We start from the raw sequence: 19,117 nt of genomic DNA, 5'->3' as shown, positions 1-19,117 counted from the left end.
CCAGATGAAAACTTGGCAAGAAGTGAAGAAGAGTTGGTAGTGGTGAACTGCATCCAGACAGGGAAGGAGGGTAAAGGGGAGACACCCCATGTAACACACTGACTATGGGACAAGATGTTAAGGACCTCGACTAACAGTGAATATCTGAAGCTGTTGTTTTTCTACACACTCACCTCTTCAGAATAGCACACAACCAGGCAATAGAAGAACACCCCACTAAAGACACTGGAAACTGAGGTCAGAGAGGTATATAAGAACATGTACAGCTACAGATCAGAGATGACCCATTAACCCTTCAAGATAAGAAAAATGTGGGGCTGTGGACAATCTACATCCATTATCTTTTGGCAGACAATCCTGGGGAACAGCATTTTGATGATTAAAAAAGAAGAATGTCATATAAAAATAGGAATCATGAACAAAATTTTAGAAAACTACTTGACATCAGTGGACTATAAAGTTTCTTATATTTGAAATAGAAAGTTAAAGGACAGACCAAGATGAAAAGATGAAAAATAATTTAGAATTAAAATCATACTGAGAGAAACAAGGGTAAAAACATTATGACAGGCCAGGCGCAGTGGCTCACACCTGTAATCCTAGCTCTGGGAGGCCGAGGCAGGCAGATGGCTCAAGGTCAGGAGTTCGAGACTAGCCTGAGCAAGAGTGAGACCCCGTCTCTACTAAAAATAGAAAGAAGTTGATTGGCCAACTAAAAATATATATAGAAAAAATTAGCCGGGCATGGTGGCATATGCCTGTAGTCCTAGCTACTTGGGAGGCTGAGGCAGGAGGATAGCTGGAGCCCAGGAGTTTGACGTTGCTGTAGGCTAGGTTGATGCCACGGCACTCTAGCCCAGGCAACAGAGACTCTGTCACAAAAATCCCAAAAAAACAATTATGACAAATTAAATTCAGTGATACAGAATACAAACTTTAAATGATATCCCAAAATGGAAAATAAAAAGTTAGAAATGACAACTTTTGGAAATATAATGAAACTAGATGACAAAGAAAGGAGCTCTAAGCTAAAAAATAGTTGTTTCTAAGGATAAAATAAGAAATGGAAAGAATCAGTAAGTAAAGACAAAGCTGAAGAAAATTTTCCTGAATTTAACATAAAGCTCAACTTTTAGATCCTCATATGTCAGGCAATAATCAATGAATATCAATGAATAAAGTACTATATCTTTAAAAATCTTAGCTAAATCTTAATTACATGGATAAAGCAAAACATCTAAAACCATTCATGTAGGAAAACCAAATAAACTGCAGTGAATAAAATGCAACACAGGTTGTCTTGGGATTTCTTTGCACACTAAATGGCAAAAAAAAAAAAACAATGAAGAAAGTTTCAGAGTTTTCAGAGAGAAACTGAGTCAAAAAATTTTATACTCAATTTTTTAAAATGTCTGAAGGTCCACAGATACATTACTAAATATGCAAGGGCTCAGAAAATGTTTCCATAAATCCTCCTTGAAAGAACTTCTTGAATAAATGACCCAGTTGATCATCTCACCTACCCCAAATAAAAATTAGAAGCTAAAAAGGGAAAAGTCAATATATTTTTAAAATCTGTTAAGACCACTGACACAATTAAAAACAGAGATAGAGCTAAATAAGATAAATAACCAGGGTCCAAATCCACTATTATTATCCAAGTAACTAAGTGTTGACTTTGACTATTCTGGAAATGAGGATTAAATAGTTTTTTTGAACTCAAGTTTAAAGTAACCACAATAAAAATTAAAACAGTGTACACCTTACTAAGTTAATGAAGAAGAAAAATCAAACACAACACTGGCAATAAAAAAACAATAGAAAACCTTCCAAGAAAGAAAGAAAACAAGAATACCAAACAACATAAGATCAAATATATTGGCTATGAAAATGTATAAATGGATTAAAGTCTTTTGTTAAAAGATAAAAGCTTCTTATAATGGGTTTAAAGTAGGAATTCATGTATATGCTGCTTTAAAGTAACAATTAAAACAAAAAAGATTGAGCAAGATTTGACAATGAGATCCACATTTCTTATGTAAAAGAAGCCACAATGGTCACTGTAGTTCACTCACCTTGCTTTTTCTTCAGTGATATATTACATTAATATTTCTCAGTGTTAAATCACCTTTGTACTTCTGAATTAATTTTTATGTTTTATTTACTACATTTTTATTCATGGTGTTTCTCATGAGCGAGACTGGTCTTGCATTTTCTTTTTTCTGTTAAATTTGTCAGGATTTGATATTATGCTAGATTTATAAAATGCACTGAAAAATTTTACAAGTTTTCCAATTATACAGTTTTCCATTTTCTATGTTCTAATAATATGTGTGTGAATAAAAAGTTATCCATATCTTTAAAATTTGGAAGAGTTCATTATTAAAACATTTGGCTTTGAGGCTGTTTTTGGAGCTAATTTTTATAACTTTCAGTGGTATTAATAAATTCAGGTTATCTGTATCTTGAGACTAGATGGATTATATTGTTGCAGAAAGTTTTATTTCGTTTAGATTTCAAAGTTATCACCACAGAATCGAACATATTCTATTTTAATTTCTCATTTTTTCTTTTTTAATACTGCAAGCATTTAAAACTAAATTTGCCTCTCCATATCATGTTATAGCACCACCCAGATGGATTAAAGAGTTATATTTTTTCAAAAGCAGTGCATAACAAAAACTATGCTAAAAATAATTGGTGAATGTCTATATGATCTGGGTAAGGAAACACATTTTAGGTACATACTCAAGAGAACAAATAAAGGAACACAAAACTAACAACATAATCTAAAATTTATGAATACTGAAAAAGTTAAAAACCAGAACAATAGTTTTCCCATTTATGACAAAAGTCAATACACTGTAAATTTTAAAATACTAAAACTACAATGAAACATGGGCAAGAAATATAGAGAGACTAATTACATAAGAAATGCATGATGAAATAAATATGAAAAATGCTCAACCTTCCTAGTTAACCTTCTTTAATTAAAGAAATGCCAATTAACACATTAAGACATTGTGGGTTTTTCTCTACCAAATAAGCTTTACAATGCCCAATTTTAAAGAAGGTATAACAACAACAAAAAAACACTATTTCAGCACCACTGGTGGGAATATAAAACAGTATTAATATAATCTATCCAAAAAGCAACTCAGCAATGTATATCAAGAGCCTTACAACTATATAAACTTTCTAACGTATTTTTTCACTCCTAGAAATTATTTGAGTAAATAAGCAGAGATGTTTGCAGGAACCAGAACACTGAAGATAATTCTTTTAATAATGCAAATAACTTATAATTTAAAAACACTGTTGAAACCCCTTTTACCTGAGATCTCTGTGGCTCTAGCCATCTTTACCAGCAATATAACCTTAAGTTAAAAGTACCCTAACCTGCTACTATACTGAATATTTTAACTTAAATCTTGTAGGAACCCTCCCCTAACTTAAAAAGAATGAGATGATGTTGAAGAGAAAAAGAAAATCCTTGTACACTGTCGGTGGGAATGTAAACTGGTACAGCATAGAAAACAGTATGGAAGTTCCTCAAAAAATTAAAAAATGATCCAGCAATTCCTCTTCTGGGTATATACCCAAAGGAGAAATCAGCACCATGCAAAGATATCTGCACTCCCATGCTTACTGTAGCATTCACAATAGCCAAGATATGGAAATAACCTAAGTGTCTGCTGATAGATGAATGGATAAAAAAATTCTATTCTTTGAATAAAGTGTGTGTGTGTGTGTGTGTGTGTGTGTGTATATACACACACACACATATATATATACACACACATATATATATGCCATGGAATATTATTCAGCCATAAAAAGGAAATACTGCCATTTGTGACAACATGGATGAACCTCAAGGGCACTATGCTAAGTGAAATAAGACAGAGAAAGACACATATTTCGCTTATAGATGGAATCTAAAAAAGTTGAACTCATAGAAACAGTAAGTAGGACAGCGAAGTGGCTCACTACCAACACTTTGGAAGGCCAAGGCAGAAGGATCACTTGATGCCAAGAGTTCAAGACCAGCCTAGGCAACATAGCAAGACCTCCGTCTCTACAAAAAATTTAAAAAATTCGCTGGATGTGGTGGCAAGTGCCTGTAGTCCCAGCTACTGAGCAGGCTAAGGCAGGAAGATTGCTTGAGCCTGGGAGTCAGAGGTTATAATAATGAGCTATGACTGCGCCACTGCACTCCAGCTTGGGCAACAAAGCAAGATCCTGTCTCAAAAAAAGGAAAAAGAACAAGAAAGTGAAATGTAGAATAGAACATTGCCTTGCCTCTTTCTTTTTAAGTTAGGGGAGGGTTCCCCTTCAGGATTGTAAGTTAAAATATTCAGTATAGTAGCAGGTTAAGGTACCTAGCAGAGGCACAGGGTTGGGGAAAAGGTGAGATGCAGGTCAAAGGGTATAAACTTTTGGTTATAAGATGGATAAGTTCAGGGGATCTACAGCATGGTAAAGTGACATGGTACACTAACTTGATTGTGATGATCACTTCACAAAAAATATGTATATCAAATCATCACACTGTACATCTTAACATCAAACAGTTTTGTCAATTACACCTCAATAATGCTGAGGAGGAAAAAAAAGAAAACTAGAAAAAAGAGCATGGCTGGCCAACTACATTCACATGAAGGCAGATTTCTCTACCTTTTTGGAAGCTATGATAACAAGAGGTAAATTAGGAATGCACCTATACAACAACCAGATAGGCTTATGTTTACCAGTGCAGAGTATTTTAGAGCACTCAAGGATACAGCCTTTTTGAGCCAATTCTTGACTCTAGTAAGGGATTCTACTTCAGAGAGTTCTTCATTCTCAAAATGTGAGCTACCTAGGACAGGAACATGACTTAAAGTCATGATATATAGGAAATGTTCAAAAGACTTGATGAAGTTTGGAGAAGACAAGACTCAAGATACAAAACATCTCTCTTTACCTAAAAAGGTGCCTGATAAACAAAGTTTAGACTAACAGTTCTTAATGTATAGTCCCTGAACCAGTCCAATCAGCATTATCTGGGAACTTGTTAACTGAATCAGAAATTCTGAGAGCAGAACCCAGAAATCTGAGTTTTAAAAAGTCTTCCAGGTAATTCTGATGCTCACTGATGTTTGAGAACTACTGATATGGATTATATAGTGTAGAGAACTATGAGCTAATAGGAAGAAGCTATGGAATAGTGAATTTGGGTTCAATGTAAGAAAAATCTTGTATTAGTCCAAGCTATCTAAAGAAGAGTTAAAGTTAATAGTCCCCTGTAATTGGAGTTAATCTAACATAGCTATTCCAGTTGGTTAAAATGTTATTAAAAGGGATAATACAATCAATGACTGGTTAAATCAGATAATACTTTTACGTGCTCTCCTAATTTACTGTTAGTCATCATATTGTCTCCCAAGGGAGACAGCCCAAATTCAATGTCTTCAAAAATGAAACTCATCATTTTTTCCTACAAACTAACCTGTCCGACTTATTCTAATTAATATCTTGAGCTAGAAATCTAGGCAAAAATTTTGTTAACTTTCTCTTTCACTCCTTATATTCTGTATACCACCAAGTTTTATCAATTCTTTGTTATTCTGCAGTATGGCAGAGATTTTTAAAATATTTTTGAGAAATGAGTTGCAAGAAAATACCATCCAAAGAGTTCACTTCTAGGCAACTAAGTTTGGAATATACTGTGTATCCACTTTACTACCAAAAATATATGTTATATGTTAGAATATAAAAGGCTTTAAGAAAAATCTTAGGGTGGAAAAAAATCTGTTTATCTTTGTTTAATCTAAAGTTTTCCAAATCATCACATGAGCCACACAGTCCCATCAGAGAAAATCTGGAGTTTCTTTTTTAGACTCTGAAAAAAACAAATCATTTTTATCAAATGTGTGGCAGAGATCAAACCCAGGCCACAAATAATACTTAAGTAGTGACCATGACCATGTGCCTAGCACTTCAGTGGTGAGGTTAAACAAAGCCTTCAAGAAGCTTGTGAGGTACTCAAAATATACACTGCCATAGATCAGAAAGCTAAACAGAATTATCATCAGGACTAAAATGCAATTTCTGACTTCTAGTAATATGCTTTTTCTACTACAGCATACCATCCCATTTTCACATGCCCAGATCTACTTTCATTCTGGGAGCTTATTTCCATTGTTTATAATTTTAGAATCTTCTGCCACCTGAGCCATTTCCTATTAACTATATATGTATAAGCATATAAAATTAAAATTTGAGTATAACGTTAATGTATTTTAAAGAAGGGAGTTAATGTAAAATAATATAGGACACTAATTCATTACAGAAGCAGATTCTTCTCAAATATGAAGAATTTTCAAGATGCTTCAAGTGCTAGATGGCTATGCTCTAGGCAAATAAAGATACTGAGATATAGCTCTATTTTGAAAATTTTAAAATTTAAGGAAAAAAAGTATGAGTCAAGAGAATCCAAGAGGGGAAATATACAGAGTAAGAGAGGTCAGGATGATGAAGTGGTAACAGCCAAAGAGGCTGAACCTTAGGCTTGGGAGGTACTACTCAGTAGAACAGACACAGCTGATGGTTTTTATACCTTGCCCACAGAAAGTTTCCAAGTCCCTTTAACTACCCTTACCCTCATATCTCATATTTCCAATCCTATGACTTTAATGAGAAACAAACGATTTTACAAGTAGAAATTGATACAAACTGTTTTCTCAAGTTAGACTTAAGTTAACTATTGTTAGGCTATGTTTACTGTTTACATTCAACTAAAATGGACATACGTACTTACATACGAGGACAAATTATACATGTCCCATTCATATGACTAAAGAAGACCTGAAAAAATTTACAGACTGTGAATCATTTCAATCATCTTGGCCTGGTGCAGTGGCTCATGCCTATAATCCTAGCACTCTGGGAAGCCAAGACAGGAGGATCGTTTGAGCTCAGGAATTCAAGACAAGCCTGAGCAAGAGCGAGAACCCGTCTCTACTAAAAATAGAAATTAGCTGGACAACTAAAAATATATAGTAAAAATTAGCCGGGCATGGTAGTGCATGCCTGTAGTCCCATAGTCCCAGCTACTCAGGAGGCTAAGGCAGAAGGATTGTTTGAGCCCAGGAATTTGAGGCTGCTGTGAGCTAGGCTGACACCACTACACTTTAGCCTGGGCAACAGAGTGAGACTCTGTCTCAAAAAAAAAAAATCTTTTCATTTATTGAGAAATTATTATATTTAAGAAACTAAGCTAAATGTTAGGTAAACTGAGGTTTAAAAGCTTGTACAATTATATAAATCAAATGAAAATGTAGCTGCCAAATACTTTTTGAATTTTTAAAATTGACTTAGGCAATCATTATTCTAAAAAACAGTGATAGAAAACAATGTCTTCTTTCTGGTGCTTAATAAACAACATAGCTCTAAAATTACCAGTTTATATAGTATATGAACTATTAAATTCAACTCTTTTGACTTTATAACAATTATTTTACTATCATAATAAACAAGAACAGAAAGTCACTTTTTGAAGACTGAATGGGAAATTAAGCTTCAAGGTCCTTTAAAATAACAACTATTAAATAACCAAAGGCACCAGGAAAACTAAAGTGGTTCTCAAGCTAACTAAATTGAAAATTAAAGAATATTGGTCTATTATTTCATACAATGCCACTATAAAATAAAAACTTACATCATCAACAATAGATAAGTAAAATAAGAAACGTGAATGTTCTACAACTTTATAATCTACTGGTTAAAACTTGAATGCTACCATTTGAGAATTGGGATATGACTTATAGTTATCTATTTCTGTAAAAAAAAAAAATGAAACTAAAATGTATGTGTCCCTCAAAAAAATAAGAAATTGAAGTAATTACTTTTGCTATATAAATCTTCAATACTCAATTCCTACAAGCAACTTAGAAATCACCTAAGTCTGACTATTTAAAATAAGTTTGTTTTAAAGAGGGAGAATCCATGCCTTTTAAAACTTAGACTAAAAGTCTAAGTGAGCTACCTAACAGAACTGTAGGATAGAGTTGAGCCATAGGCACAAGCAGTGTGACCAGCCTTCCTTCATTCATGAAAATCTAACCAACCAGTGATATAAAATTTGTTATGGACCCCACAAAGGCATCAAACTTACCTCTGTACAATGAGTTTTGATCTACCACATTTAGTAAAACAGAAATTATCATCTAGGTCCACAAATTTTAATGTGGTCAAATTAAATGAGACATGGATTGTCCCCCCCCCCCCCATTTAGAGGGTTAAAATCTGATCCAGCATAAAAACCTGTGACTTTTACTTGGCAGCCTTCGTTGACTAAGCACTTAAAAAAAAAAAAAAAAGGAAGACATTTGCCATTACAACAGCATAAAAAGTAACGCCTCAAAGTGTTACCTACTCAGGCCTTTTAACAAATTTGTTAACACTATTAGTTATATTACTCCACCTTTCTCTTAGTGTGAACTGGTATCAATTATTTAGCCAATTTTATTATGTTATTAAAATAGCTGCTGATTAAACATGAACCAAAATGTCACTTAAAAGAAATGTAAAATAAATAGTATCACTGATCTGCAACACTCCAAAAATGTCTAAAAATAGAAAGTCATCTTAGGAAATGACACCAAATACTCAAACTTTGTTTTAAAAAAGTTGTTCTAATATTAAAGTATTACATAGGGTTTATTTTTACCATGGCTGTTTAAAAGTGCATATTTAGAATTCTTTAGAATTTGTTTTAAGAGTCTATTAAAATACTTGTTTTTTTAACAAACAGATAATAGGTTTTATAAACAAATGAAGGTGATTATATTTTTACAAACAAAATAAAACCTAAACATATAATTTATTGAGTAGTTGAAAGAAAATGATTCTTAATTTTATGGTATGAAATATAATGCTCAACAAATTCTATCATAAAATTAAAAAATCTGATGAAACCATTACCTTCAGTTTCCTCAGTTAATAACTACTTAAAAAAAAACATGAACACAAAATAAGTGAATTCAAACATATATAAATAACTACCACTGTATTGTTTATCTCTTACCCAGCAAGGTAAGAAACAACCTTTTAATACTTTAATTTTGTGAGTATTAAACAACTAGTGTGAAAAACAAGCTGCATGTAAACTATTTCTACTGCCTGAGCTTCAATGACTAGCTGAGGCAACCTGTTATAGGAGGTGTTAATTGGCAATAGGAGTACAAGTCAGAAGCATGTTCCCCATCGTCCTAACCCAGCAAGGCTAGGTCATTAAAGTGGAAATGAATTCTTTCATGTCGACTTAACCCTTTCAATGCATGATTTCAGCTGTTTTCTTTCAATTAATTTAAAAAACTTGTTACTTTTTAGAGTTAAAAAAAAACACCCCCCCAAAAAGATCCTTTGGCTGACAGTTGTTCCAATGACTATATTATTCAGAAGAACAGAGCAAGTTAATTGCAATGTAATACTGCAACTCTCCCCTCTCAAAAATATATAAACTAATTGTATTTGTCTAACACTGAAAAGATACAGGATAGTCTTTAGAAATATCATGGAACCACTTAGACACATAGGGGTTCAATTTATATTTCTGTCTGAGGATCCAACAGCTGTCCCATTAATCATCTTAACCTTGGGATAGAATAGTGGTAATTTTTTAAATTCCCATAATATCCATACAAGAATCCCCAATATAAAAATGTTCTGAAACATATATGAGTCAATACACCTTTCTAACTATATTTCATTATTCTGATAAGGTGCATGACCACAGCATAGCCTATGACTGGTTGCCAAAAAAGCCAAAATTCCTTTTATGGCATGATCTCTGAGGTTTCCAGATGGCGCATTAATTCTTCAAAAGGAAAAAAAATACAAAAAGGAAAGAAAATAAGAATGAAAATGTCAAAATAATGATGCATTGCTTTTCAAATGCCACATTTATAAATACTAATATTGCCATATATTTTAAGCATTATAGGAATTTTAAATAAAAGTTATATAAATACTCTAAATATTACAAATAAAATTAACATCTATATACTGTATCTTTCATCTCAATAATCTTGAAAGTACTGACTTTAATAAAAACTCACAGCATCAGAGTAAGAATTAAACATTAGAAAAGTTATACCTGACATTATTTACCTTGTTATTAACCAATAAATAATTACCAACATGACAGTGGAGATATAAATTCAGCCACTGTTGAAATATAGCTGGGTTCTTGAGTAACTATAACCAATAATATGATTATTTGTTAACTTGATTAGCAAAAACCAAGATAATGAAAAATATGTTTCAAAGATGTCAAAAAATGAGAATTATACTATATTCCATATCTCTTTCCCTACTTCACCCAACTCTCCCCTTAAGTCTTCCAATTCTTTGACAAACTTAGTTCCTGCCTCCCTGAAAACTTTTTTTTCCTAGGCCAACTGAGCTCCTTCAATTTAGTGAGACTAAGCGACTGCCCTGGAGCCAGTATTTTGAGAATATAAAAACTTCAGTGGGGAACAGGGAGCAGGGTAAGGCAATGCAATAACAACGGAGAGGAGAGAAGATGACGCCACTACCTGGTTATAAAAAGACCCTACCAAAGTAACATAGGGGCTGGTAGCCCAGTGCACAATGCCCAGCTGTGACATTTCTTTCCCTTTAAGACCACACTTGATATTCACTTTGAAACAATTTTCACCTACTTAAAAACATGTGTGTGTGTGTATGTGTGTGAAATATGTCATGGGCACCAATCACTTTAGACATCTAGGAAATCTGCCTCACCAGAATAGGCACTGACTGTCCTCCATTCTGAATGATAATCACTCTGCTCCATGGCAATGAGAAAGGAGCAAGCACAAAGCTTGACTATCACTATTACAAAGAAGCATCATTCACAGAGGATTGTTTCAAATTTCAGAAACCAGAAGATAACTACAACCTTTAGGTGTGGCAAAAGTATGCTGTCTTTTATAACTGGAAATATGGGCCTAACATCAAGCAGAACCTGAATGTCTTACAACAGAACATTAAGGTATTAGAATTGTTCCACAATAGACCCTGCAACTGGCTTTAGAGTTCTTATAGTCGCCAATGGCCCTTTTTTTCATATGGTTCAACTATAACACTATTTATGTATTTAAATTATAAAACATGTAAAATAAATCAGCCACAAATTAATCGGTTATTCTGGGAAGCATCCATAATTCATTAATTAGCCCATCTTCTATGGAAGGTTACAAAAACACAAAGAATGCACATTTTTATTTATTCCCTCAACAACCACAGACTGAGGCCCATATGCAATGTATTGTCTAAATAACAGTATGTAGGTTCTTGCCCTTAAAAGGTTTACAAAGTAGAAGGCAGGCAAGAAACAGTTGAAAACCCATGATTGCAACATAAATACAAAAATAGAGGCATGTAAAAGGGAGCACAGAAGTCACAGCAATCTATTTCATATAATCTTCCCTTATGCTAAGAATTGAAGGATTTGTAGGTCTTTTCAAAGCAAAAAATAAAAGAAAAAAAGAAGAGAGAAAAAGGGCAAGGAATGGCATTCCAAGGAGAGAAAATGACACATTGAAAGGCACAAAGACCTGAAACAGCAATCATCCTGCACATTACCTTTTGAAGCTTTTTAAACAATAAAATGGACTGACTAAAGCATGGATTCCTAATTAGTCAAACATGAGTTAATACTGCTTCAATTTCAATGGGTGCTTTTCTGAGGATGTGACTTTTTTTTAAAGGGCATCTTTAAAAGTAGAAGTGCTTTTTCTTATCCACACTTTTGCCTTTATGAAAAATATTCAGCACTTAAGAATATAAATCAGTTTGTTCTCTGACATACCTAAAATAAATAACATAGTCATAAGACAATACTTGAAGGATAAGATGATGTGTTTTTTCATTCAAAATGTTAAGTCTTAGGACATGATAGAATTTCACTATTGTCATATACAGTGCCTCTTCAGTTTTATAGAACTGGTACAAATACTACATCTGAATATACTCAGTCTTGAAGCCAGGTTATTTCTCCTTAACATACAGTTCTCAGAACAAAATGCTCTTTTAACAAATAATATAAAAAGCTGATTATCTGACATCCAAGCAATGGGCACCAATGGAAGAGAAGACACAGAGTTCAAGGCTGGGATTAGTTGGATCACTGATCAAAGGAGCTAAAGGTTAAGTGGATGCTACTGTGATCAGCTGTTACAGCCAGTAAGCAGCCATAAAAGCTGGACCCCGGAGGTGTTAACACAGAATACTAATAACCTTGCCTATATGTGTGTATCTTCCTTTATATCTTTCAAATATGTTATATTTGTATTTTGCTTTATTTTTCAAATGTTATTTATCTCATCTAACAAAAAAACAAAAAGACAAAGGAACAATAGATAAGAAAAACAGCACCATACAGAGAGGAGAAGGAATACAAAAAAATTGGTGAAAGTGGGCATGGCTATGGCCATGAAAAAAGGGAAAGGAAAAAAGGGCCAGGAAAAAAGGGAAAAATGACTCGGGAAACTTGTGTGGCAGACACTATGACATAAACCAATTGACAATGAACTATGACAATGAATCAACTAGATGTGGTGCTAGTCTTTAAAATGTAGTGAAGAAGACAAACAATACAAACATATATATAAAAATGAATGTGTGATTAGAACTTGGATTTGGTGCCAAAATAATAGAAAAGAGAATAAGCCTTGGGATATAATAAAAGCAGGGCCCTATCTTCCAAGAGCCTTCTCAGAAAGCAAATAAGCAATGAACATGTAAGCCAGTAGTTCTTAACCCTATTTATAGCTCAGAATCACATTAAGAGTTTAAAAAATTCTGATGCTGGGGCCTACCCTCAGAGATTCTGATTTAATTGTTCTAAGGTGAAGCTCAGGAATCTTTTTTATATTTTTTAGCTCCTAAAGTGATTCTAAAGTGCAGCCAAGGTTGAGAACCACTGATAAAAGTTTATAAAGCAAAGGATTTCATTACTGTAAGGTTAATGAAATGGCCAGGGTGAGTTTGCCCAACTAGCTGGCTAGGAATTTAAGAGGTCTAGAGCCAATCACCAAAGGCATCAAGTTCTGCATTACAAGTTCTGCATCTACAGGCTTCTATTATAATTTCAACTGGGTGAAATTTAGAGGTTTATGAAATGTCATAGAAATATGAAGTAGGAATACAACCTCTATGGAAAGTAGTATGGGGATACCTCAAAGAACTAGAAGTAGACCTACCATTTGATCCAGCAATCCCACTATTAGGCATTTACCCAAAGGAGAAAAAGACATTTTATAAAAAAGACACTTGCACTCGAATGTTTACAGCAGCACAATCCACATTTGCAAAGATGTGGAAAACAATCCAAGTGCCCATCAATATGTGAGTGGATTAATAAAATGTGGTATATGTATACTGTGGAGTACTACTCGGCCATTAAAAAAATCGTTTCTTTTGTAACAACTTGGATGGAACTGGAGGCCATTCTCCTTAGTGAAGTATCACAAAAATAGAAAAACAACCACCACATGTACTCAATACTAAATTGGAACTAATCAATCAACACTTGCGTGCACATATGGAAGTAAAACTCAAGAGAAATCAAGTAGGTGGGAGGGGGGAGAACGGGATGGATAAATTCACACCTAATGGATACAATACACACTAACTGGGTGAAGGGCATACTTATAACTGACTCAAACTGTATAAAAGCAAAGTATGTAACCAAAACGTGTATATCCCTGTAAAACTGAAATTAAAAAAAAAAAGAAATATGAAATAGGGAAAGATTAATCAGGTTGAAAACATCATATATGATAATTATTGCTGTCCACAAATTATTTCTGGTCCCTCTCTCAGGCACATAATAGGACTACACTTCCCTGACCTTCTGAAATTAAATATAAACATGTGACTTGATTTAGCCAATGAAATGTAAGTAGAAGTGACCTGGGTCATTTTCAATCAAAGCTTTTTAAGAGCTAGCATTCAATGACAAGTACTCCGTCACCCTGAGTTCCAGAGTAAGGATGACACCACAGAACACAAGCACCAAGCTGAGACATGATAGTGCAGTGTGAGTTAAAAAGAAAGGTTTGTGGTTTTAAGCCACGGAGATTTAGGGGTTGTCCCAAAGTATAACTCACCCTTCTTAACTGACACACCATAGAAGACTTCCAGGGAAAGGGGTAGAGTAAGGGATCATTTAAGTAGTCTGAAAGGAAGGAATAAACTCATTAAACAAACAATGGAAATAAAAGTATTTCTTTAGAGAGAATACCTTACAAAAAGTCATATAATGGTTGAGCAGAATGGTATGGGACACTTGAGGAATTACAAATGGTATAATATAGCTAAGTCAGGATATGAGAAGGTTGAAGCAGAAGATGAAGCTAGAAAGAGACAAATCATGAAGGATGTAAAATCTAGACAGAAGATCAACTTATAAAAGGATCAAAGAAGCTATTCTGTTAAGATATACCAGTCTTTGACCTTTCTGCCCTAGTATATCTAAGTGATAAGACCACTCTCACTGGCAACCATGGTACACTACCCCATATATCATTCTGGAAAACTCCCAGATGATGCTAATCATGCCCTTTTGGGAGACATGGCCCTGCCTTTCCCATCCCCTTGAGAATCACTATACTTTGACCTGAGGACAATTTTTATCCTACAGTGAAAATAATTGAGGCCTTTTCAAGGATATTTAAACAAATGAATAAAATAATCAGGTTCCACATTTTAAAAAGAACTATGGAATTTGTGGTGGTGGGAAAATTTACCAAGGGAGATTCGTGACAGGAGGATACAGGTAAGATTATGAATTAAGCAGAGGCAATGACAGAAGAGAAGAAACACATTCAAAGCAGACTTCGTAGTATAAAACCTTGGAACTATTAATAATTACATGTGGGAGAAATGGAGAAGTACAATGAGATTGCAGGTTTTGCCTTAGGCAGCTGAATAAATATCAATACAGTTAATCAAGAAATCAAATACCTTCAAGCCACATCCCAAATCTCCAGAATCTGACTGCTTCTAACCACACCTACATTACAGCATTCTGGTGATTAACTACAAGCATATTTATGTGGACATGAAATCCATTTATATATTATTTTAACTAATTCTGTTTTTACTCTTATTGAAAATGATCTGAAATCTCCTTTCCTTCCTATCATCTTGACTGAGACCTGACATTACAAAGTTCAAAGTGAAGTCAACATAGCTGTAATAACATTATATCCAGTCTGTCTGCAAATGGCTGGTTAGACCCTACTCAAAGAGAAACAATTTAAGACTATCCAAAACCATTATAGAAGTTATTCACTCAAAATTAAACATCTAGTCTTAGTGGCACTAGTTTGCTTCTTTCTCTATAAATTACTGAAGTTCAACCCCAAACAGGGTTGCCATTTAAAAATACATGATATGAAGTTAAATTTGAATTTCAGATAGATATTTTTATTAAGTACATCCCAGACAATATTTGGGACATACTTATATTAAACAATTATTCATTGTTTAGTTGAAATTCTAAGTTAAATAGGCATCCAGTATTTTTATTTGCTAAATCTAGCAACCCTATCTCTAAGTAACTACAGTACTTTGTATTCTAAGTCCCTTTCACATTTTATTTGTTATGCCTAGCTTAAGCCAGAGGCAACTTTATATTACTAAGCATACCAACACTTTTTTCAAAATCTGTTACCACATCTTTGTCTTTAAATAATACCTTTAAGACTAAGTATCCTCACCAAATGGACAATCGCAGGACCCTCTTATGAAAAGCACATAAACTAAATTTACATCTTAATGATATATGTATCATGTTTTCATTTTTGCTGGAAAGCAGTATCTACTTTGAAGTATCTTCTCTTTCCAAACACTAAAAGAATCATTTACTAACAGACAAATATGTCTTTTACTTTAGGCAAGAAAACATTCACAGTTCAGACCACACCATGCACAGAGCCCTGCTGGTCTCTCTGATTCCTCCCCCTCATCTAGCTAACAGTGAAATTTGCTCCCATACCTGGAGCAGTGCTCCATAGCTGCCCTAGATTTTCTCTGCTAAAACTCTTCGCCTCATCATGTCATTAAGTCTCCATTAAGTCAAACACTCTGTTTGGCATTTACTTGTTTGTAACTTCACACAGCATCCAGATCAGTGCTCTGCATGCTACGTGTGTTACCTCAGTGGAATATCTTAATAGATAAGTCAAAAAGTTTAGAGAAGGCTACTGACATAATTGAAAAAATTCCATACTAGAGAAACATTACCAAACACACATAAAAAGATAGTTAATAAATAACTCTTCGATCTCTTTATAAATATATGCAGTTTTAGCTTTTATTTTTGACTCACTCTCTCACCCATAAACATGCCAAGCAAGCATTCTGATGCCTCTGTGAGCCAGGCATACATGAAAATGCCAAAGGCAATCCTTTGCTTGTATGGTCTCCATTAAGAACTTTCTCTTAGAGAGGTAAGTATATCCAAAAGGCAAAATACATGAGAGGCTAGAGAAAGGGAACTATTTAGGGCTTGGACTGAAGTATACTTACAGAACAAGAGACTGAAATGGTAAACCAATTAGGCAGCAGACTGGGCACAGGGGTCGTTTACTTAGAGAGCTGATATGTCTTAGGCCTAAGAGTAGAAAGTTGCCCCCTTAAGACTGAGAGAGCCCAGTATATGAGGTATGTGAGGGAACAACAAATGTTTTCTCTAACCACTGTTACTTATTTCTTTTAAAATTTATTGTAAAATATTTAAAAAATACAAAGAGGTCTAATGAATAATACAATAAACTCATCACCCAGCTTATGAAATAAAATATCACTAAGCAGTTGGGTTGAAGCTCCTGTGTCCTTTTTCCTGATTGACTGCATCCCCACTCTCACTCTATACCCCCAAATATATCCACTACTCCAATTCTGGTGAATGCCTTTCTTTATACTTTTACTACATAAGTGTACACAGGTAACATATACATTTTTATTTTTAATGTTTTTAAATTGTATATAAAAACGATCACATAGAATGTATTATTCCTCCACTTGCTTTTGCCTTCATTATGTTAGTATGAATTAATCATGCTGATTTGTAAAGATCACTCATTTTCACTTCTTTACAAAATTCTATTGTTAAGCACAATTAATTATATACACATTCTCCTACTAATGGACAATTAGGTTATTTTCAAATGTTTGATATTATAAACTAGGGATCAGCAAACTACAGCCTGTGGACAAACCAGCTGTTTTTTAAAATGAAATTTTGCTGGAACACAGCCAGGCCCATTCATTTTTGTATTATACATGGCTGCTTTAGCACTACAATGGCAGAGTGGAACTGAGTAGTTGTGACAGGGATCATATAGCCCACAAGCCTAAAATATTTACTATCTGGCCCTTTAAAGAAAAGATTACCAACCCCTGTCATAAACAATGCTGTTATGAATGTCCTAGTATCCATGTGGGAAACTTTCTCTAGGGAATATAATTAGGAAAAGATCTGGTAGGTTGTAGGGTAGGCAAATCTTTATTGTCACTAGATTCTACCAAACTGTTTTCCAAGGGGGTTGTATACTACCACTAGCTTATACGTATTTATAGAACATTTGTGTTTCTTTTAATGTACATATCTTTTGCCCATTTTTAAAATTAGAATTTTCCTTATTGATTTGCAAAAGCTCAATATATACTGATAACTAATACTTAGTCAATTGTATGTTAGATGTATCTTTCCCAATCTGTGGCTCAGATTGTTTTGCTTTTTATACTTCTTCATGCCTCAGTTGCATCTGAAAAATGAGTATTATGAAAATAACAAAACTTCACAGAGTGGTAAAGATTACATGGCTTAATACATTTAAAGTATTAGAAGAGTGCCTGGCACATAGTAAGTATTCCATAAATGTTAACTGTTTTTGATGGTGTTTTTAGATGAAAATAAGTTTTAAATTTCAATGTAAATGAATCAATCTGTCCTTTTATTATTTGCACTATCTTGTTTAAGAAATCCTGCCCTACACATTCTATTTTAAATATCCATAAGGCAATATAGGTCATCTTGCTTGTATATTACTTCTGAATGTTAAGAAAGAATAGCATTTTCTGTTAATTTGGTTTCAATTAACTAATTTGAGCAGATTTTCTTAAAATCTCAGTATGATTTTAATACTAATCTCTCTAAAGTCTAAGTTCCATCTAGAATAGCTATTCTCACACAAATTTCTCCCAGTAAAAAGTAAATAAAGGGGGCATTTGCTTATGTCCAAGATAGAGTAACAGGGATTAAATTTACATTCCCACCTGAAACAAATAAAAAATAGACAAAACTACATGAAACAATGGTTTGTAAGATACTGATACTGTGATGAGACAACAAAGAACAGTGACCCCTGAACTGGGAAACAAATGAGGTGTGCCTTGCTACTAGCCTAGCCTACTGCCTCAAAACACTTTCCAGTCTACAGTGCAGGGGGAAGAAAGCCAGGCAGAAGCTAGTGGACTCTCTGAGTGGAGGTGACAGAGCTGAGATTACTAGGAGACCAAAAAAGCTTGAGTTATCTGGACAGAGTATCAAATAAAAAATAGCTGCAAAAAGGGAAAACCCTAGAGATCTTCAGAGGGTTCTCATTGAGTATTCAGCTAAGTACTTATCAGTGTGAGGAAACTACCCAAGTCTGGGGAAAGGATTTGAAAGAAGAGTACCTACCTCCCACAAAGCACCTATTCCCACCAGCCAAAATGGAAAATTTCAAAATTCACAAGTTATTGATTAGAGTAGGCAGAAGGGTCTAGCCTCAATAGTAGAAAATAATGAGTCCTATAGAAGGCACTGCTCCAGTCTTACCTCACAAATAATAAAAGCAAAACTATAAAGACTCAAATAGGTTCCAAGTAACTCAACTGCATCCCATAACAAATACCAAGAATACTTATAAGAATAACAAAAAGACAGTACACACCATGGTAAAATTCACAATGTGAGGCACATAGTAAAAAATTACCAGACATGCATGCTAGAAACTCAGACTTGTGGGAGGAGAGGGGGAAAGGGCATTTATTGAAACCTTAAAATTTGTAC

General features: G+C 34.0%; 1 protein-coding gene across 2 annotated transcripts in view; it reads right to left on the bottom strand.

The window, feature by feature from the left end:
* The window catches only part of PSMD14 (proteasome 26S subunit, non-ATPase 14), a 104,028-nt gene that overhangs the window by 50,196 nt on the left and 34,715 nt on the right, over window positions 1-19,117 (bottom strand). The window contains exon 4 of one of the 2 annotated variants that reach the window (XM_076005595.1): window positions 14,163-14,230. The exons of the other annotated variant lie outside the window; for it this stretch is intronic. Within the exon in view, the coding sequence (XP_075861710.1) occupies window positions 14,163-14,183 (21 nt within the window). The 5' untranslated portion in view covers window positions 14,184-14,230. The remainder of the gene's footprint in view (window positions 1-14,162; window positions 14,231-19,117) is intronic. 2 annotated transcript variants of the gene reach the window in all.

This window comes from Microcebus murinus, chromosome 8, assembly GCF_040939455.1.
Source record: "Microcebus murinus isolate Inina chromosome 8, M.murinus_Inina_mat1.0, whole genome shotgun sequence".
NCBI classification, from domain to species: domain Eukaryota; kingdom Metazoa; phylum Chordata; class Mammalia; order Primates; family Cheirogaleidae; genus Microcebus; species Microcebus murinus.
The sequence above is the reverse complement of the archived record's forward strand: the minus strand, read 5'-3'. Positions and strand labels throughout refer to the sequence as shown.